The 20,994-nt window shown below is 42.8% G+C and overlaps 1 protein-coding gene across 7 annotated transcripts in view; it reads right to left on the bottom strand.

The window, feature by feature from the left end:
* Positions 1-20,994, bottom strand: part of nrcama (neuronal cell adhesion molecule a) — a 44,302-nt gene that overhangs the window by 4,745 nt on the left and 18,563 nt on the right. The window contains exons 2-30 of one of the 7 annotated variants that reach the window (XM_051077641.1): positions 13,783-13,918; positions 13,263-13,280; positions 12,773-12,878; positions 11,972-12,165; positions 11,626-11,748; positions 11,196-11,366; positions 9,889-10,000; positions 9,590-9,774; positions 9,029-9,160; positions 8,623-8,766; positions 8,415-8,526; positions 8,161-8,327; positions 7,863-8,010; positions 7,624-7,748; positions 7,291-7,320; positions 6,357-6,458; positions 5,895-6,092; positions 5,730-5,800; positions 5,429-5,654; positions 5,054-5,169; positions 3,641-3,848; positions 3,409-3,531; positions 3,132-3,308; positions 2,896-2,928; positions 2,199-2,264; positions 1,487-1,609; positions 1,183-1,338; positions 670-801; positions 508-586 (exon numbers count right to left, since the gene is read on the bottom strand). In XM_051077641.1, the coding sequence (XP_050933598.1) occupies positions 508-586; positions 670-801; positions 1,183-1,338; positions 1,487-1,609; positions 2,199-2,264; positions 2,896-2,928; positions 3,132-3,308; positions 3,409-3,531; positions 3,641-3,848; positions 5,054-5,169; positions 5,429-5,654; positions 5,730-5,800; positions 5,895-6,092; positions 6,357-6,458; positions 7,291-7,320; positions 7,624-7,748; positions 7,863-8,010; positions 8,161-8,327; positions 8,415-8,526; positions 8,623-8,766; positions 9,029-9,160; positions 9,590-9,774; positions 9,889-10,000; positions 11,196-11,366; positions 11,626-11,748; positions 11,972-12,165; positions 12,773-12,878; positions 13,263-13,280; positions 13,783-13,876 (3,671 nt within the window). In that variant the 5' untranslated portion in view covers positions 13,877-13,918. Of the gene's footprint in view, positions 1-507; positions 587-669; positions 802-1,182; positions 1,339-1,486; positions 1,610-2,198; positions 2,265-2,895; positions 2,929-3,131; positions 3,309-3,408; positions 3,532-3,640; positions 3,849-5,053; positions 5,170-5,428; positions 5,655-5,729; positions 5,801-5,894; positions 6,093-6,356; positions 6,459-7,290; positions 7,321-7,623; positions 7,749-7,862; positions 8,011-8,160; positions 8,328-8,414; positions 8,527-8,622; positions 8,767-9,028; positions 9,161-9,589; positions 9,775-9,888; positions 10,001-11,195; positions 11,367-11,625; positions 11,749-11,971; positions 12,166-12,772; positions 12,879-13,262; positions 13,281-13,782; positions 13,952-20,994 lie in introns of those variants that run through there. The other 6 variants (XM_018685174.2, XM_018685175.2, XM_018685176.2 and 3 more) reach the window with 6 other exon arrangements.

Raw genomic sequence — 20,994 nt, forward strand, 5'->3', positions numbered from 1 at the left:
GCGAGGTGGACTAACGGCGCGACATTACCGCCTTGTACAGGCTGTTTAGAAGGGGCTAATGATTTCACAATTTTTCACGGCAAAGCATGCACATGGAGACATTTAAAGCACAATGGGATCCACGTTAATAGTTAAAAATAGTCAGAATTAATCTTTCTAGAAAAATGGTGAAAATGTGACGACAACTATTAATGTCAGTTTCTGCTGCTTATGTTGAGTTAACACAGTTGACTTGTTAAAATGGACATGTTTCACATTGTATACAGTTGGTTTATTACATGGCTGGTTTACAATGCGAGTTGGTTGTTATTAGGATCAGCACAGAGTATTGTGGATGTTGCCTTGCCTCTATGGAGTGTTTGGTAATGGAGTCTGGTGGGGGGTGGAGTGTCTCTGCAGCCTGGCAAAATGTTCTACATATAAACAGTCGAGTCAGGACACCATGAATGAAAATAAGAAATCTCATTCACTGTTGTATCCTGAAAGCCATGTTAGATTCTCTCTCACCTGTATTCTCCAAATGTCCCATCATCCTCCTTCATGGGCTGGATCTCAGGGTCTTGGTGAGCATCTTCTTTCTCTTTAACTGGAGATTACACAGGCTTTGTTTTCATCTCCGCCCATGTCACAAATTCTTGAAATCACAGCTCATACTAATGCATGCGTTACCTGGATATTTGCCACCTTTGTTCCTCTTGATGAAGCACACTATGAGGAGGACCAAGATAAGAAGAGCGATGGCGCACATCAGTCCAATAAACCAGCCCTGGGTGGCGATGTCTACCTGCCGGCTGGGCACAGCTGGACGTGTTCAGAAAAGAAAAAGGAAGGGAGAGAGAGATACTGTCAGTCCAAATGTAAATCCAGGCTGTTCAAATGGTGGAATCTGTTTTCTTCATGCTGAGCAACACAGATGAACAGAGGCTGTAAACACTGAAATGGAATTTTAAAAATGGGTTAATGCACCATGATCGTTCAGGCACAGAGAACATGACAAAAAGAAAGAATGTAAAAGTCACGACAGTAAAATAATGGACCTCAGGGATGATTTGAAGTAACATGCATCAGACCAACTTGATGACGTCTGACATGCTTGTACACTATCTAGGAAACTACACTACCATACATTCATGTCTGAATGCAGGTGAGACAGTGCTGACACACTGAGGCATGCCGCCTCACCTGGCACTGTAACCACCACTTCGTCTGTGCTGTGGACCGTCGGGTCAGCCGGGTCTCTAGCTACCACACGCACCTTATAGGACGTCCCCGGCTTTAAACCTTTTAGCATATGCGAGTGTGAACTGTTTACCAACTCCTTTTTCCAGTCGTCTTTACCTAGAAGTGGAGTTGTGGATGAAGAAGAATGAAATTCAGGGGAAAGGAGGTTTTGAGAAGAATCATTTGAATGGTGATATTTGAGCGCTGATCAGATTGATTGAGCGATAAGTTTGGAGATGGATGAAAATACAAAGTGAAGCCTTACTGTTTTCTACAATATATTCCACATATACATTCTTATGGTGTCCAAAGTATTCCCAACTGATCACTGCACTGTCCTCCGATACAGACGTGTTAACTGTGCCAAACGCAGGGCCTACAGGAGGCGCTGAGCACACAAGAGAAAAAAGTGTGAAGGTTCAGATAATTCAGTTTTTCTATGACTACATACAAACACTCATTCCTGGAAATTAACTTATCATATGAACAAAAATCAAACTGCTGTCGCAGCTGAATTCCAGTTGATTACAAAAATTCCTCAACGTCTGTTTTACTAGTTAGAGAATAACAGAAACACAGGCCACAGATTAAGTTTAGTTAGCTCTCTCTCCCATCTCGTACAGTTGTAGAGTTTGCCACGGTACAGAGTTTGTTAAATAAGAGAACCATTAGAGCTGTGTTAGATCCTGCCACAATATACAGACACAGGCCAGTTTATACAGTATAGTTGCAACAAAAAACATCCATCTCAGTGAGGACTTGTGAAATGTGGCATGATAGTCTTTCCTTATATCATTACAGTATCTCATCTGATTCACGGCACAGAGGTGTGTATTATTGTGTTCTTTTCAACCAGTTTTTCTCTTGTGTTAGATTTAAACATTTGCTGAGATGGATCATTTTTGCAGCACTGAGTTTTGGAGGTAGATATCTGTGGAGGTACAGTAAGTAGGGGGGGACTCAGGGAGTGCTTGTACCCTTGTGAAACGGGGGATGCAGAGACTGAGTGATGGGGGAGGTTGGGTGAGGGGGCTCTGTGGGGCCTGAAAGAACATGGAGAAGAGTGAGACAACACACACACACACCACAGTAGCCAGAGCAGTTGTTTACAGAGAAATTGTCTGCTGACATGCTGAGTCAAACCACCTCTAAATCCTGAGATTCAGAGTTAAATTAGGCACCTGGCTCAGCGTGGTACCCAAAAAAACTCTGAATCATAGCACTGCAGCATGCATATTATATGGTTCAAATCAAACTCTAGTTCACATATATATATACACACAGTCCATCAGTTTATAGCATCAGTCAGTGAATAAAATGTGTTAGTGCTGCATCAGAACAAACACATTCCCAAGCATCATGCGAGAGGTTTAATATTCATACAAAAGGAGGCAAGCACAGCTAAATTTAATGTGAAAAAACCCTAGATATTTTACACTGTTACAGTAAATGCAGCCTATTCTATCTGAATAGGACACAAGCATTGCTGCTTGCAGGTGCCGTGGAAGTCTTTCACACTCAAATCCTATTTATTTACACACAGAGTCTGCAGACATGCTAATTCAGCAACATGCAGGGGAAAGGTAAGATAAATACAAATATCTAATGTTAAGCTAATTATATCTGATGTTGTAATTAGCATGCAGGGACTTCCAGTGGCAGACTTTGGGTTACCTTTGCCCGTCTCTACAGGGGGCTGAGTACGAGCTTCAGAGAGAAGAGAAAGAGATAGAGGGGGTGAAGTGAGGAATGCAGTAGAGCCTCATGGTTGTACTTTTCATCTCTAATATCTGGGATTCATTCTGACCATTGGTTGCTGATATAAGACTTTGACCTTTTCTGTGCTTGTATTTGCCACACTTGATGCTAAACAGTGAAACTGCTGTTGTTGTTGTGTAGACTGGACTCACTTGTGTCCATGACTGTGAAGGCCTCCTCTGTGATGATGGGGCCAGAGCCCTTGATTGTCTTTGCACTCAAGTAAAACTTGTACAGCATGCTGGAGTTCAGGTTGCCCAGGGTAACCGTGGTGTCATTGGCTAGAAAGCTCATGACCTTGGCCGGGCCCAGTTCATTGGTGTTGTTGACTGCAGAGAAATGGTCAACAATGGAGTTAGGAATGCACAACATAGTTTTTTCCTTTTCACAAATGCTGCAGGTAGTGTGTCAGGCAGCGGGTGAGCCCACCTGGTTGGTATTTCAGTGTGTATCCAGTGAGGCGTCCATTGTTATTCACTGGTGAGCCCCATTCCAGAGTGAGAGAGTCCAAACCAGGGTTGATGACCTTCAGAAAAGAAGGCGGCCCCGGGACTGAAAACACAACCAGAACCATGGTCAGTCTGTTGCAAACACAATGTACTGAGTAAAGAGCAGCTCATGGACCTGCAGAACCATGTTAGTCAACTCCAGGCATACACACCTCCCTCAGGCGTCTCAAATGTCTTGCTGGTGCTTGGAGGCCCTTCTCCTTTGTTATTAAGGACCGTTATGAAGAGGCTGTAGAGGCTGTAAGGCTGGAGGCCCGGCAGACGCCCCTCACTACGGTTCCCACTGAACGTCAGAACCTGGTCCTGCTGATCTTTGTCCATCTCTGTCTCATGTAAGCCCCGCTCACGACGATAGTACACCTACAGGAGACGGAGAAGAGTTACTCTTCAGTCTGATGCGTTTCTGTTTCGCAGTATCACACAGCAGAGGAGTGTTTAATAAAGAAGCCTCAGAAAAGCAGTGTTTGTTGTGGGTTGAGTGAGCCTGGTAATACCTTTAAGATAATGTGACTAATTCAAGCCTGGTTTAAGAGCTAATGTTGTAGACTGAAGTACAGACCTAGACAAGACATAAATTCATGTCTTCAATAAAATCATTTCTCAGTGTCCATTTAATTTCTTTAATGTTATTGGCATTTAAATTCAAGGTAAATGATAAAATGCTTCTTTCACAATGAGGCTACAACAAATTTATTCATTAATCTATTTATAGTTTCTCTGAATTTTCTGCAGTAACCTCAGCCTACAGTGTTGTGTGCTGGCATTTCACTCTGCAGCAGTAATCAGAGACTAAAGCAGCAGAGAACTATGGATAAAGCTTTTCAGTTTGGTGCATTTAAAGAGTTACTAAGATACATCTGGTTTAACTGGTAATCTTGCTGCATGATACACCGCTCTGCACACACAGTCATACACAACATTCTCCAAGAGCCTTATGGAGCTTGACTGTTTCAGGATGCAAAGCTGCACAGTAAATGTGCAGGAAAAACAAACTGAACCCTCAGCAGGCATCTTACAGAGTAAAGGAGAGCACTGCCTTTACATACAGGCCTGAAAAATAGCCGCCTCTTTACCAATTATCTAATGAGAGGTAGACACATAGATGGCTGATCTCTAAGGAAGCTGTACCACCAACACAGAAATTCCAAAGTAAAACTCTTCTGTTCTTTTTTAATGCAACTCATGGCTTCACTAATCCAGACTGAGTTTTTCTTTTGTTATTCTTATTTCCTCGTTCTGTCAGACTGTATATTGTTGATTACATTTACAGTTTGTATTATAGCCGTGTGCTTTGAACTTTTATTTTGGCATTTCTGTGTTTAAGGCAGGACATCCTGAGAGGCTGGCCTCTACGTGTCAACCCCTCATTGGATAATTGACAGTCGGCCATTTTGTGGGGTGTATGCTTTATATAGGCCTCACTTTGGCTCAGTCTGTAAAAAACACTGGTGGGGGTCACATGCTGAAATGAAGGGGCTGAGGGGAGAGGGAGGGTCTTTCCTAAATGTGTTCATGCATGTTCAACATGAGGTTTGTCACACAAAGCAGCAACAGTCAAGACATGCCTTGTATCCCTGTAGTTTTCCTCTGACTGAAGGGGACAACACAGGCTCCCAGTGTACCTCTGCCAGCGTGCCATTATGAACCATGACCTGCACACTATCAGGGCCAGACACAGGAACTGCAAAACAAACAGAAACAGAAGCAGTCAGTCAAGATCCAGTTTCAAGTCACTACAGTAATGACATAATAAAAAAATACAAAAACCATGAAGTGACAAAATATAAATATAATAGATTAAAATGTTGATTGAAGGGGGAAAATGTGAATTTTTGCCTCCTAAGAAACAAAATGGCAACTTTTTAACTAGTCTATTTTGACTAGTTTTAAACTGACTAAATGTGTTTTTAAAGGGAAAAAGCAACAGTCTGTTTACTCACAATCTTCTCCGGAGTACCCAGTCACTACTTCAGGCTCTGGTCCGCTGCCGTAATCATTCAAAGCTTGAACTTTAATTTCGTACGGAACAAAGGTGGGGGTTCCAGACACGATAAACTGGGAAACATTGGCCACGTTCTTTGATGACCACTCGTCGTCCATGTCCTTCTGTCTCCACTGCACTCTGTACTCCAAACCAGGTCCGTTGGACTGAAATCCTGTCAGTGGCTGAACAAAGAGTCATTTTATTTAGTAAATTTTGGTAAATAACACTGAAACATTCAGACATTAAAGATGGCTTACTGTCCAGGTGATGACCAAGTTGCCAGGCTCTGTTCCTACTCCCTGAACATCTGATGGGTTTTCATCAGGAGCTGGGAAAACAAAGGAATCAAAGCTCAATCCGTGAATATTTCGGAATATTTAAACATTTCGTTACGCTCCCTGGAAAACGACCGTGTTCCCTACCTGCGGGGCTGGTCCTGTATTGACGCGAGGGCTGGCTGGGGTCGCTGTGGCCCACGCGATTCTGAGCCAGCACTCGGAAAGAGTAGTAGACATAAGGAGAGAGGTTTAGCTGTGCTGTGGTGCTAGTGCCAGCGACCTCGGTCAGGTTGATCCAAACTCCGGGCTGGTGGAGCAGATCCTCGTACTGGATCAAAAACTCTGGGGGAAAAACAAAAGATTCAGAGTTTAAGAATTTGTTGAAGAGTAGACTAACATTTCTTTATAATTTCTTTGGGATAAACCAACATGTTCTCTGTATTTTTAGCCGTGGTGACTCATGGCGCACCGTGCCAGCTACCTTGGAAATCAGTTTTTGTTGTCACTGACTAATGTCTAGTTTAGAGTTTGGCAGTGGACAGATGTAGTGTATTTTGAGGGATTTGCTACAGAAACGATTCAGCAGCAGCAGTGAACATTTCGTACTCTGTGTGGGACTGTTGTGTTCATCTCCAGGGATCCACGTTAGCTGAACGCTCCTCTCTGTTTGGTCCGTTAGCTCCAAGTCTGATGGAGGGTCGGGTTTTTCTGCAAACACAATGAAGGGTTCAGAACCAACAAAAAAAATATTCTCTTATCTGTGGTGATTACATTTACAACTTTTGAAAAACACAACAACAGGCAGTAAATGAGGTGTAGGGTGATTCACTTTAAAGAATATAGTAGCCTTTGGGATCAAGACTGGACTTTAAGATTTTTTTTTTAAATGCTCCTAAATTTAGAATAAAAGGTAACAAAGGGTGTATGAGGCAAGTATGCTGCCTTGAAAGCAAGGCTGGTTTATTTTTATTTTATGTTTTTTTTTTTTTTTTTTTTACATCCTTCTCATATTTCATGACAAAGGTAAAAAGTTGAAAGTGCTTTATGACCACTGTGGGCAAAGATATTACTTTTATATTCATTTTAATATCTTCATTCAGTAAAATATAGGAGGTGGTTTGTTAAAAAAAAAAAAAAGTCACGAATCTCAGGTGTTGTCACTTCTGGTTGATTAGACCTGAGGCTGCCAGAGCAGAGAATGAGATGCCAATCAAGCCCAGTCTGTATACGCCAACACAGTCCTGAGAAGAGGTCTAATCAGGATAAGTGAAAGCACCTGTGTGGGTGCATCTTGGCCATGCAGAGGCTGAGGTTTGGTTTTGTTTTGTTTTTTTCAAATATTAAGTGATTTAACAGTAAAATGAAACTTTTAAAATGGTCCCCTACATTAAATGAGACTAAATTGTCACATGGTGCAATATGTTAAACAGCACAGTCCACATAAAATAAATGTTATGACAAAATGGAAGCTACAGGTTTTACAAACATAACTCATGACTGAAGATGGTGAAAGCTACAAAATGCGACACTGCTTGTTTACCGTAGACAATAGCTGGAGTGGGAGTTGCCTCTGTGACAGCAAGAAGCAAGAGTAAAGTGCAAGAAGAGGGTTAGATGTTAGACATTTTAGAGATGGAAGAAAAGCAGGAAAACTTCTGTGGTAAATTGATTTTCTGTTCAAATACAACTGGAGCTTGAAAAAGGGTTTCAGTCAAAACAGGACAGAAAAGAATTCATTTGTTAATTTTGGTTTGTTAAATGTCAGTACAGTCAGGTAATTTATCATGTTTCACCCCATTGTTTTGAAAAAGAGGATAATACAAATACAGACTGAATTCACAAACCCCTTCTAATGCACATTGTGTGAACATACCAACAACAGTCAGCATGGCACTGGCTGAGTCCTGGTCCAGGGTTGTGTTCATGATGCAGGTGTAGGTGCCCTCATCTACATCTGTCACATCTTTGATGGTCAGACTGTCTGTGTCCACCTCAAACCTGGAGAGTATTAAAACCAAGCAAGATAATTATAATTTTTCCACAGGAGGAGATGGAGATTAAATGAATTGATTGGATTTAAAACTGTGAGCATAATCTCAAGCTCTTTTGTACCTCTCATCATCTGGCAGTTCTCCATTGTCTTTGAGCCATGTCATGGTGGGAATGAGGGAAGGGTCATGTTTGACTTTACACTCGAACATGGCGCTCATTCCTCTCTGCACCACCTTGTACTCTGGCTGCTTTAGGATACGGGTGGGCTCTGGAGGATGAAGGGAAAAACAGTACAGCTTGATGGCCACATAACTTAATGGCTATAAGGGCCTAAAATATAACGTATGAGCTATAATAGTATTTTTAACAAGCGAACCATTAGTCTTATTGTCTGAGCTGTGATTGGTCCATATCTGACCTTTAACCTCCAGGAAGACGTGGTTCTCCTTGATCCCCAGGTTGTTGGTGGCAATGCAGGTGTACTTTCCACTGTTTAGTAGCTGGGCTACACTGATCTCCAGTGTGCCATTCTCATGGATCACATATGAGTCACCATCCTTAATGGCGGTCTGACTGTCTTTGAACCTGCAAAGAAACACACGACAGAGCTTTAGATCAAGTTTCGTGCACAGGAGCTTCATGGATTTCATGCCAACCTGATCTGAATCTTACCATGTGATGGTTGGTATTGGTGAGCCAAAGGAGGAACAGTGAAGTAGTGCAGGGCTGTTGGTGATGACCTGGTACACTTGGTTGGGTGGAGTGAGCACCCTTGGTGGTTCAGCTGTGGGAAGAGGCCAAATATGTAAATCAGCACTCACTGTTTCTCACTCACAACAGCCTGTACTGTATACCCAAAATATATTACGTTTTAACTCACCAAGAACATTAACAAAAGCGTTCGCCAACAGGTAACCAAACTCATTGGATGCATTACACTGGTAGACGGCACTGGATCCTGACTGTACGTTGCTGAGAATCACAGTGTCATCCTCCACCTTACGGCCATGTTCCTCAGGAACATCTAGCATAGGACCACAGACAGAATGCATCATCCAAATCATAGAAAAAACATCATGTTTGGTCAGACTGTATGTAGAAACCAGCACACAGCAATGCTGGTGCATTATGCACACCCTTTATAATTACACATGGAAAAAGAAACACTGTTGGGACTGGAAACTCAATTCCCATTTCTACTCCACAAGCTGTCTGATACTCTGCTGCTGCTGTGTGCGTAAATGTGAAATATTCTATTTTTGAAAGCGTGGTCTCATTTTACTCACTCTCTATGGGGACTCCATTGACAAACCAGCTAATCTTCGGTTTGGGTTCTCCATTGACTCGACAAGTCAGGATGCCAGTCTCATTCGGAGCAAGGATCAGGTTCCTGGGAGCGCTGACCCAGAAAGGAGCCGCTGGGGAAGAACAAGAAAAAAGAAGATAGAACATGAGATCCTTTAGAGTATATGCTAAAATAAACTGTATGTTATTCTAAGAATAAAATGTGTCAAGCTGACCCCCGTAACCCAATCACATCCTATAATCATAAAATGTTACTAGTGCTACCGATCCCACTGTGAATCAACACTTGGGTCTGCAGCTCTAGCTTTTAGTGCATCATTTTGTTGTGCCATCTGCACTGAATCCCAGCTCATCAGAGGACCAAGAGTAGTTATCTTTACACTCCCTGGATCTCAAACTTTGATCAACAGAAAAATGTTTTGATAATCATTTTCATTTCAGTCAGTTCTCAAGCAAAAATGCCAAACAACATTCCTTAATTCCAGCTTCTGATTACAGATGCTTATAAACTTCTCAACACCTCAACATAGACTTCTGCATACCTTTGACAGTGACCTTGATGATGTGGTGTGCAATGCCCAGGTTGTTTGTGGCCGTACAGCGGTAGTCGCCTGCATCAGCTTCATTCACATCAGAAATCTTCAGTGTTTTCTTGAAGTTATGGAAGGACATCCTGCTGCTTGGCAGTTCACCTCCATCCTTAGTCCAGGAGATCTCCGGAGTGGGCCTATCACAGAAGCCATTGCAAATCAGTTTTGTCCATGTTTGTCATTGACATTTGGTAAACACAAACCCTTAAAGTTAGATAAACTGATACAAAATACACCAGACGCCAACTTACAAGCCCTCAGCGATGCATTCCAGCTCCAGAGTGTCCCCTCTCAGAACCATCTTGGTGCTGGTGGGACCCAGAGGCAACATGAAACCGGGGCGACGCTCCCCCTCTGGGCTGTCTGAACACATGAGGAAACAAGTCCAAATCAAGACCAGGCCACAACATTAGACCTGAAGGTTTGAGTTACCTAAGAGCAGTTTAGGAAGTGAAACGATGAGCTCGGGGCACCATTCATATTATGAAGGACAGAGCTGGTCAAATATACACTGTTGTGGAAAAGTGATTTGCCAAAGTGGACAGAGGGGACAGAAAATGAGTGATGACCCAACCTAATGTAATGGAAGGTATCTTTTTATTTTGCCTCATCCAATACAGTATGAGCACTGACGGAATAAAAGAGCAAAAGGAATCTCCGAGAGGGGTGGCCATTGGTTTGTTGCTATGGCAACATAGGGGGATCTTAGCGGAAAGCAACCCTCCAGCCACACACATACAGTATGTACGTTCTTCAGAAGGTCCTTATGGGAGGGTCTAGATTTCCTCAACATTACTTGGCCGAAAAGGTCAGAAAAATAATAAATGAGCTCCTCCACTTCAGAGGCCGAAGGAAGAGCACCGCCATGTTAAAATTTATTCATATGTGGCCATCTTGGATAATCACTGAAGGTGATGTTTAATGTTATGCATGCTTTGAAGACAGTTCAGAGCTTGTTAGGAAATTATAGCCATGTTTATCTTATTTATATTGATCAAAATAGCCGGTTTGTCTGACACTCTATCCTTAAACCAATTAAATTGTCCACATAAAACTAACCAGATAAAAAAAATTAGATACCTGAGCATAAGTGTGTTAATGAAACCACAAAGAGGGACTGACGCCAAGTTAAAGGGGAGTGTGTATGTCAGGTAAGGTTATGCCAGGGAGTAGAAACAGGGCTGGGTTCACTGTGAGGGGACTGAATGGGAATAAACCAGCAACACTCACCACTATAGAAATCAGTGATATTGTATAAAGCAGCCACAGTCTCATTCATTGTTTCCACTGTAATATAACAGAAAATCATAAGCATGCAAAAGCAGGAAATAAACGGGCAATGTTTTACTTTACAATGGCTTTGTGCTTTAACCAATGCATTAACCACTGTAAACCAGGAAGAACAGCAGCCAAGCCTAAGACAGTTCTGCAGAATCAACATATGGAATTAAAACTGAGGAGTAACACAAGATCCAAGTTTTACATTTCTGAGAGAACAGTTATAATCAGAAACCAGTTTCTGTCAACTGGCATCAACCTGTCCAGAGTCTTGACTTACTGTTGAGCACAGTGACTGAAATGGGCTGTTTCTGCTGGATGGTCTGTGTGTGAGGGAAGCGAGCGTAGCAGATGTAGTCACTCCTGGTGTCTTCTGGCAGAACGTTGGAAAAGTACAAGTCTCCGTTCAGGGCCTGGGACACTCGTTTGTCCAGCGGCAGCCTTTGAAAGTCTGAAGGACAGGGAGAGAGAGTGATTTAGATGTGAAAATAAGGATCAATTTATAAGTAGCTTGTTGGACTTTACTTTTTCTTTAGGGTCATAAATGGTTTCTGGGAGTCCATTAGACCTATTTTCCATCAAATCACAAATATATCAAGCAGCAAAAATGGTACAGATAAAAAGAGGGTCACCATAGTCTATACTGACTGAATGCTGAATACATATATGTATATCACCTTGTATCATGAATACAGATGCAACTGACTCACTGTTATCCATCCAGAAGATGACAGGAGGGGGCAGGCCGGCAGGGGGTCGGCACTGCAGCACCAGGAAGGCCCCCACCTGCACTGTGATGGCCTCATTTCTTTCCTTTGACCACAAGGGGGACCCTGCGAGTCACAAACATCAAACAAAGGTGATGAAGGCTTCCCAGAAATCGAGATCGTATTAATTCTAATTACATTTTTAAATAACTTGCCCAGAAAATACCACCGCTCTTTCTGAAGTGCACAACATGACGTATCATAGTGTGGTTGGAGCTCAAGCCATTAGAATCCATTTTAATTTACAAAAGCCTTTGGAAATCATGTACTTGAACATGATGGGTCTTACTGGACTGTCTGATGACAATGCTGTTGGATACAGCGGTGCCATGCTCATTGTGAGCCGTACACTGGTACGTTCCCTCGTAGGCCTCCGCCTTTTCCCCGCTGATGTCAATGACCAGAGTTCCCGAACCAGGCTTCATCAGGACCTTTGAGTCTTTCTCGACATCAAAGTGGGTCCCATTTCTCGTCCAGGAAAAGCTAAAATCAAGCAGAGCAATAAATAAACACTTTATTTTTCAGGCTTGCAGCTAAAAGGAAACATTCAAAAGAGAGAAAATGATAGTATAACCCATGTGTTCAGATCATCGAAATGCATTCTGCTTTATTCATGCAGACTGATTTGAACCATTGATTTCACAGCAGGGAGTTTGGCTGATTGTACTCTGTAACTCATTTTGATTCAGAGACTAGTGGCAAATCTAAACTGTGGCTAATTCACTCTGCCAGGTGTCTCTCAAGCGGCCGCGCTCCGTGACAACAGTTGCTATGGTGATCGATATTTCCACACTGCTCCAGGTTAAGTTACCCTCAGGAGCAGATCTATAATTTCACATTGAGGAGCCACAAAACTGAACGGAAATCAGTTTAATCTTGATTTCTGAAGCTCTCAGGTTGCATCTTTAGCACATCATGGTTTCATGAGCTTTTGTCGCTCAATCCTGCTGTCGATCAGAAAAGAAACCAGTGACATATGCTTAAAGTTGTGTTCACCTAGGATGGACACCTGCGTACTTCTTTGCCTGTTGCACATGTTCTGAAAAACAAGTGTCAGTGGGAGTGGGAGTGGGAGGAGTGACTGTCTCACCTGGGACTCGGCTTCCCCTTGGCTTCACAGTGGATGACGATGTTCTCCCGTGGATCAAAGATGTAATCCTTTGGGGACTGGAGTGTTATGGTGGGGGGTTGGGGCACTGGAGAAACATGAATAGAAGCATAGTTCAGACACATACACACTGTGCAATGTAAACACAGCACACTGGGACTGACATTCAAGCAGAGGATGTGCAGGCAACATGCAACAAGCACTGGCATTCAGTCGACTTGATAATCAAGTCGTCTGGAGCTGAAACACTCACTGCAAACAGATACAGCAGCTATTGTGGCTTTAACGTCTGATCTGAAGACGGACAACTTACCATTCTGTGAACGGTCATATTGAGAACCACTCCAAAACAAGCAAGCCACTATGTAAGGTGACAGTGAAATAACTGCATGCAGATCTAATACTGCTCAAACCCACGCAAAAACAAAGTTTTAAGAGCAAAAACTCCACGCTAGAAGTCACAGCAACTTACATCCTTCCAGTACTTTAGCTTTTTGTCCACCATGACAGGCCGTACCACAGTAGTAGAATATTGAGGAAAGGTGTTAGTTTTTGCAAGGAGTAAACAGGAGGGTCAAGTGATAAAAGTTGCGCTTTCAGGTACTTTTAAGCATTTGATTGAGCCTGCCTGACACTCGGTAAGGTCGAGCTTTCCCAGTTTTTTTGGAGAACCGTCAGCGGCTTCAGTTTTGTGAGGCAGGCGCAATAAATGCAAGAAAAGTAGTAGAAGACATTTAAATCTGTGATATTTTGGTAAAGAGTTCCTCCAAGATTTAATTGCATTTCATAACTGAAACCACAATCCCATGCTCTAACATGCAAACCTGAAATACAAGAAAATTAAGAGGTAAACTGATGCTTTTTCTGCAGCTTGTCTTAGACCCTTTTTTGCAGATCATAGAAGCTATAATTCTCTATGCCCCACAAAATTAAAGTGTTGTAATTTTTTAAATACAGAGTATAACTATGATATTGGTAAGGACAATACTTACGATCAAGAGGCACTTCTAGTGCTGACGTCATGTGACTCAAGAGTATCAATAGCACAGCTCCGATGCCCGGCACCCACTTCCTATTCCTGTCCATGGTTGGGTGTGTCAGGGTGAAAACCTTTTTTCCCAGATTCAACTGCAAGTCAGAGTGAAGACCTCTGGATCAACACTACAGTGATGAAAAACATAATATATTACTTAATGCAGCCAAAATAAATCTAAGAAATTAACAAACACGTAGGCCTACACATGCTGACTAAAAGAATACTCTCATACAGTTACGAAGGTCTTAAAATGGCATAAGTGCAATGTGTATAAGATTAGTCCATAAAAATGAAAGATGGGTACACAGATGTAAATATTTAGTCTGAAGTGCAACGGAAAGTTTACTTTCTTTTAGCTTACTGACATTCTCAGGGTTCAACATCCAAAGTAGGGTGTTTAAGTCAAGCAATGTTAAGTGTCTTGTCTGTTGGACAGCCTATCACTCTGCCAACGTAAAGATTCTGTCAGGAGGAGGAATCAAAACAATCTTGATTTCAGTCTTTGTAACTTTAAACAACCTATACACTGTGCACTTACTTGTCTGTCCTCTCCTATACTGAGATACAGTAACTTCACATAAGCATTAGTGTAGACTCAAGTGCACTTCACTGTGTAATAGAAGGCTTTCTGAGTGTAGGAGCTGCCAACAGCCATTGTGTCTTACATTCTAGAGAGAACACACAGATTCATACATATGTCTTTGTAGAGTTATTTGGTGCTAGCTGTGTTCAAATTAGCGTCGTTCTTGACGAGATTGCAACTGACGACTGGAACATCCCATGTGCACCACCGAGGTGCCCGGCCTGCCACGTGTTTGCCCGTAAACATATGGCATGTGAGTGCACTCGGCCGGAACGATCACAACTCTGCTGTGGATTTAGCGGCACACAGATTGGCACATGCATGCACAAATGCACCACATTAGTGACAACACTGTTATCAGTGTGTCATATAGATCAAGTTACACATGAGTGCAGACCCAGAAGCGCTAGGTTCTGTGCTGCAGGGCACAACAAAGAGACACAGATTGATATGTACAGCCGTCACAGATACACAGAACCATGTTGGCATTAATGGGCTCTTGTAAACTGCACCACAGGGAGCAGGAAATTATGAGTATGTTTGTTTTTCCCTTTTATATCCTCTGTCTTGCAGTGCGTATAAGCCTCTGTCCTATGTGCATTTGCAGGCTTTGATTTATTTGAAAATTGTTAATCTATCACAGCAACAATGGCATTAAGACACTCCTGCACATGCTGCTTGTGATTAATGTCTCTTCTACACATTACTCTGCTTAATCCAGGGAGATGAACATATCTGATGATATTCAGTCTGTAAGATTTAAGCTCTATAATTATTCATGTTTATTTTATTGAAGATAAGTCTTAAATCAGCTGGCAGACACAGTGTAAGTCGCCAAAAGGTGACAGTAACTCCTGTCAGTAGCTTGGGTAAAGGTAGCTCAGTCCATCCTGACATCATTACTCATGACAGGCACATGCATCTTTGCCCATAAATTGTGGACACACAGACAGGTGAGCACACACAGAGAGGTCACACATACACAGGAGGCTGAAGACATCTGAAGGTGAAACTATCAGGCTACATTCAGGCCTGTTCTGTTACATCTCTTCTCTGCTGGAGACAGCGACTTGGCTGGAAAGGAAGCATGTCTGATGACATAGGGAAAGTGTGGTAATGAATACACACTCAGAAAGTAGTGTGTCTGAGTTTATCCAGCTGAGCTAGGCAGAGTGTGAGCTAATACAACCCCAGGACACCGCTAATTACGCCGACACGTCCTATTGGATATTACTCTCACTAGTTAATGGAGGGGGAAGACAATGGAGGGAGAGAAGAGAGCAACACAACTGAAATGAATTAGATGCAGGCCATGCATGCTAAATCTTCTAATCTCATTGTGGAAAACGCAATGTGATATCATGCAAATGTAATGGCCCATCTAAAGATTAATTACAATAATGCTCCACGCTGCTGCAGCAAAAATTGCCTCCCCCACAGCAACCCTGGCCACATTAAGCCCCTGCTGGACCTCAGGCCATTTTCTCCCAGAGAGACAGTGAGGCCCATTCACCTGGTTGGGCTTCGTATGAGTGGGACTTTTGTCTAAAAGGTAATGAGTGACAAAAAGAAGAGGGAAGATGAATGACCAAAACTGATGAAGAGAATGTACAAAGACAGAGGAAGGGGAGAGAACTTCTTCAGCCGGAGGGAAGAGTGTGAAAAATGAAACGCAGCATCAATTACTTGACTGGTATTGTATTTTATAATATGATAAATATTATAACATGACAATGGTATCAGTCTCCTCATCTAACTCTCTGCTAGAAAGCAAATAAAGACATTTCCCAAACTATTTCACACAAATTGGTTCTATACAAAGTTAATTCCATAAAAAAAATTCCCTCAGCATGGAAATATAATTTTAAATTTGTCATCTGCTCTGGTTTTCTGCCTGACCTGGGTCACATCTCTAGAGAGGCAGAGTGAGATTAACTGCTCGAGGGTTAACGAAAAAAATATGAGTAGACAACAGACGACTCCCTCAAACAGGCACAAACAGAGAACACACACACACATAAAATTAGCTGCCATGCACAAATGTCAACATCTCCATATTTCAACAGAATGTCACTGCGTGTTAAGTGACATAAACTGCTCAGACATTCATGCTGGAAATACATCACCACCTTTTGATTTGCCCGATCATGCACCAGAAAACTGAACTTTTAACCTTTTAAAGAGAAGAGGACGCAGAACGTTTCATACCTGTTCCATGAATTTATCATAGTTAATGGCTATGCTATGAGGCTGTACTGTGCAGTAGGGAGGAAGACATTTCTCTGGCAGCAATGATGGTGTCACAGAGGCACAATTACACACACACACACACACACACAGCCTAACATTCATCCCTAAAGCTAAATGTGGAAAAATAATTTCCCATCGCTCATTTTCTCACAGGGCACAGACAAAAAAACTAAAGATGGTGATGACAAAGAGGTCTCAAAGGAGGATGAGTGGGATGACTTTAGCTGATGAGCAGGACATCTCTTATCCCCCTCGTCCCTCTTCTCACTGACTCAGGGGTCAAAGCCTAGAGGTCAGAGAGTGAGCCTGCAGCTCTGCCTTTCTGTCTTGATAAATCTATCCCGCTCTTTTTCTTTCTTTCACTTCCTGCCTTCCTCCCTCTATTTCACTTCGTTATTCATCGTTTTCTGCAGAGTGATCAGGATGATCAGTGCATCTTATTAAAAGGATGTTTTAATGGATCATAATGGCAGACGTCCCCCATCCATCCTCCATCTCTGCCCTCTGAAAGTCAAAGCAAACCCTCATCTCTTCATGCTTTCTCCCAGTAATGCCTGGTTCCATTCACACCACAATGTGACCTTCTGTAACCTGGATCTGTTCCCTTTTTTTTTTTGCTTTGTGCACATGGACTGAGCTGAGCTTCTTAGAGATCATTCAATGGTTAAAAACAGTCACTACAACCAGAGCCATCATTTTTCTGCAACAACCAAGAATGATGTGAAGTTCGCTGACACAGACCCAACAGTGTTTCCTGCCTCTCAGTTTGCAAACCCTGGAGCAACGTGCTAAGTTGGTCACTCCACAGCCTTCAGTCACAGTGAGGGATGACAGCCTGACTACACAGATGAGGGATGAGGCAGGAAGAGAATTAGGGAGAGGGATGAAAACACAGTCATCTGCAGTCACATCAAATCATAGTGACAGAGATATTTCTGAGACAATAGGCTGAGTTAGACTTTCAGTTACTCTGGACCGGAGTGTATGCTCTCTGTTGCATCAGGGTATGCACACAGGTCATACATTTGGACATAAAAACACTGATGACAGAAATATGCAGTTTGTATAAAAGAACTTGTAGTCTGCAATATGCATCATAACACAGTGACCGGACTACACCGAGCTACAGTTTCCCTCTTAGAGTCGGAGTGTCTCCAGTAACCAGGTCACTAGAATAGGAGCTCTGAGCCATGAGAGTTCCCACAAACACACGGGGAGGAACTGCAGCCTAAATGTGAAGCCACCGTAACAGCAACCTGACTGCTGACATTTGAGAAAGGAGCCTTTACACATCTGTTATTCTGCAGAGGAGGGATGTGCATCTGAACTGCTTTAAAAACAACAGAGACAAAAATGAAAATCCAACAAAAATCCAAAGTCCCTGAAACTGAACAGATAGTCTTTAAGTATTGTTTACATTTCTCTTTCCCCACTAAATGCAGACCACACACACACACACACACACACACAGACCACTGTTTGACACCTAACAAACGCCTGAAGGTAGAACTTTATCTTACTGTGAAAACCAGTAATGCAATCTGGTTCTTTAGCAGCTGAAGTCTCAACTATCTGCACCAGCTAGTTGCTAACTAGCTAAAAAAACAGTAATGTTGCAGGCCAGAAAAAGACAAACAATTAATCTTGGTACAGTAAACTGTAGTGGAGCACACACAGGCTGGGCGGGAGCTGAACACAGAGAGGGAATGTGAAATATAAAGCAGTGTCAGTGGACACCAGACAGATGTATCAGGCACCATGAGAGACGCAGACATATCAACATACCGGCCCTCTGTGTAAACATCTGAGGAAAGGTCTGACCCTGAGCAGAAACCTCTGCTCTCAGTCTTTGTCTATGTAACTGTCAGCTTGATAACTTTATTGGCCGACTGCTCTGTCTCTTGCCCTCCTTATCTTCTCCTTGACAAACCTGCATCAAGCAGCCAGTCTGCTCTGAACAAAGCCCAGTGTAAGGTGAGAAAATGGCTCCACTTCTTTGGGGCAAAGCCTTGACTGGACTTTTTGATCTGGAAGGAAAACAAGAGGTAGCATTGCCTCAATAATCCGCTTTGATAGATGGGGTGCTATTCATGCACGTTTCATATCTTTTTACAGAGTTAAGTATTATTTACTAAAGCTCATTTATGCTGCAGACAATGGGTGGATAATGTTGCACTTGGTGCTTACTATGGAAGGTAAGGAGAGACTTTACATGCAGGATGGGAATAAAGCATTCAGTCTTGAGCTAAAGTGAAGCTATGCAGGGTGTTTCTGTCAAACACTGGACACTGGGAAATGCAGAGGTGAGGTGTGAGTTTATTATGAAAAAGACAATAAGTTCTAGTGAGGATGAGGTAATGGCAAACTCGTGTTACTGCGACAGAGACGTTACACTCATACGACCACTATATTCCTGTATCCCACATCTCCTGCCCAGGTTTCCTCGTCAAAACTGGAACCAGCGACTCTCCAGTCACGAGTCACAACAGCTTAACTTCAGAGAGCCTTGCTGACTTCATCAGAAGCTGCCAGCTACGTTTAAGAGGAGCTTTCCCTGCACTAACACCACTTCTTTGCAATGAAAACACAGAACTGGCAGCCTCTTTGTCTCCAATAGCCCCCAAACCGGATCACACACAGCCACCTAATCAAAACAAACTATCTCAGCCTACACACACACACATAGGGGCCTTCCCATTTTGGGGTCAGTTATTCTGGCACCATCCGCAGAATCCCCCCCCCCCCCCCCCCAGCGCCTGCTTTTCTCTGAGGCTTTGTGAAGTGCTGATGGTCAGCATGCGCCGGGCCGTGCCTCTCCCCCATCCACACATCTACAACCACCCCACAGGGGGCTATTGTCCTTCATGTTGTTTACCACTGGGATAACGCTGAAGTGGCAGGGGCACAAGGTGACACCTCCGGCGTTAAAAGATGTGGCCGCAGTTCATCTGGGTATAGGTCAGTTTACAACAAACTCTCTTAAATCCCTGATATGAATAGATTGACCTTGATAAAGAAAAGAGGATCTTATTGCCATTTCCTGTTGAGGGGGCAGGCAGCATCCCTGCCTCTGTGAACTGAATCTTAACAGCTTTGCTCCAGGCGCAGTCAGGTAACAGAGCAATCCTCTCCCAGAAGGTGAGAAAACAGGAAGGGCAGGACACCTCAGACAGATGAGATGTCACACCCGCTGCCTGATAAAGGACTGTTAACACTGACTGCTGTGTTCATCCGATGGGGAAAAAAAGAACATTTTATAGCGTGCTTTACTTATTTTAAACTAAGAACACACTATAGGACAAGATAAGGATCACATACTGAATTTCAAATATGAGAAATGAACATTCAACGTGATCTATCCACTCAAACTGTAAATTGTGGCTGCGCTGAAGCACAATTAAACTGGAGAGGCTTCGAAAGTGATAAGTGCTCAGAAACAAATCGCAGGATCCATTCATGCGTAACTCATCAAAAGCCATTACTGATAGCTGCCATTAAAATTCACTTCATCTGACGTCCAATTATCGCACTGTGATATTTGGACACATTTTGCCGGGTGCATGGACCGGTTTGTTGGCTGCTGGGTTGGGGGTGGGTGTTGGGTGTGTGCTCATGTGTGTATGTGTGTGTGCTGGGGGGGTTGTGTGTGTGTGTGTGTGTGTGTGTGTGTGTGTGTGTGTGTGTGTGTGTGTGTTGCCTGTTTCAGGTCATCTCATCAAAAGCTGGGGGCTCAGCCGGAGAAGAGAGACGTGCTGGATAAATCCATGAGGGAATGTGTTTCTCTCTCTGTGGTTGTTTGTGAACATTTGTGCATTTATAAAAGTAAAATGAAGGAAAGCAGACACTTTAAAAATACATCTTGATACGAAACAAAAGAGTCTGGTGGCCATAATGACATTTATTGCCTATCCAACCATTTACTGGATTGGCAATCTCTTCCTGTGGTTTCCTTTCATCCAATTATTGTATTTCTCTCTTTGTCTTTTCACCACTGTGGTTATTTTCACTCTCCAAACCAGTAAAAAACTTTCCATCTGTAAAATACAGACAACTTGTAGCTGATGGGCTGAAACAGAGAAACAGCGGTATGGTCCTTTAAATATCCACTGCAGTTCTTCTCAGAAGCTGGATGAAACAGGCTGGTGCAGAGCTCTTGCAGCAGGAGAAAAAAACAGTTTGACTGAAGGAGGCAAAGACGATGCATGTATGATAAAAGGATCTGAAATCAATATTCAGGCTCGGTCTAATACAGCGGTACAGTGTGACAGTGGCCACATAAATCCAGCTGAGCTTGTAAACGAGCCAAGTCTCATTGGTATTCCTGGGTGCTATTGC

Source organism: Lates calcarifer, linkage group LG18 (genome assembly GCF_001640805.2).
Source record: "Lates calcarifer isolate ASB-BC8 linkage group LG18, TLL_Latcal_v3, whole genome shotgun sequence".
Taxonomy (NCBI): Eukaryota; Metazoa; Chordata; class Actinopteri; family Centropomidae; genus Lates; species Lates calcarifer.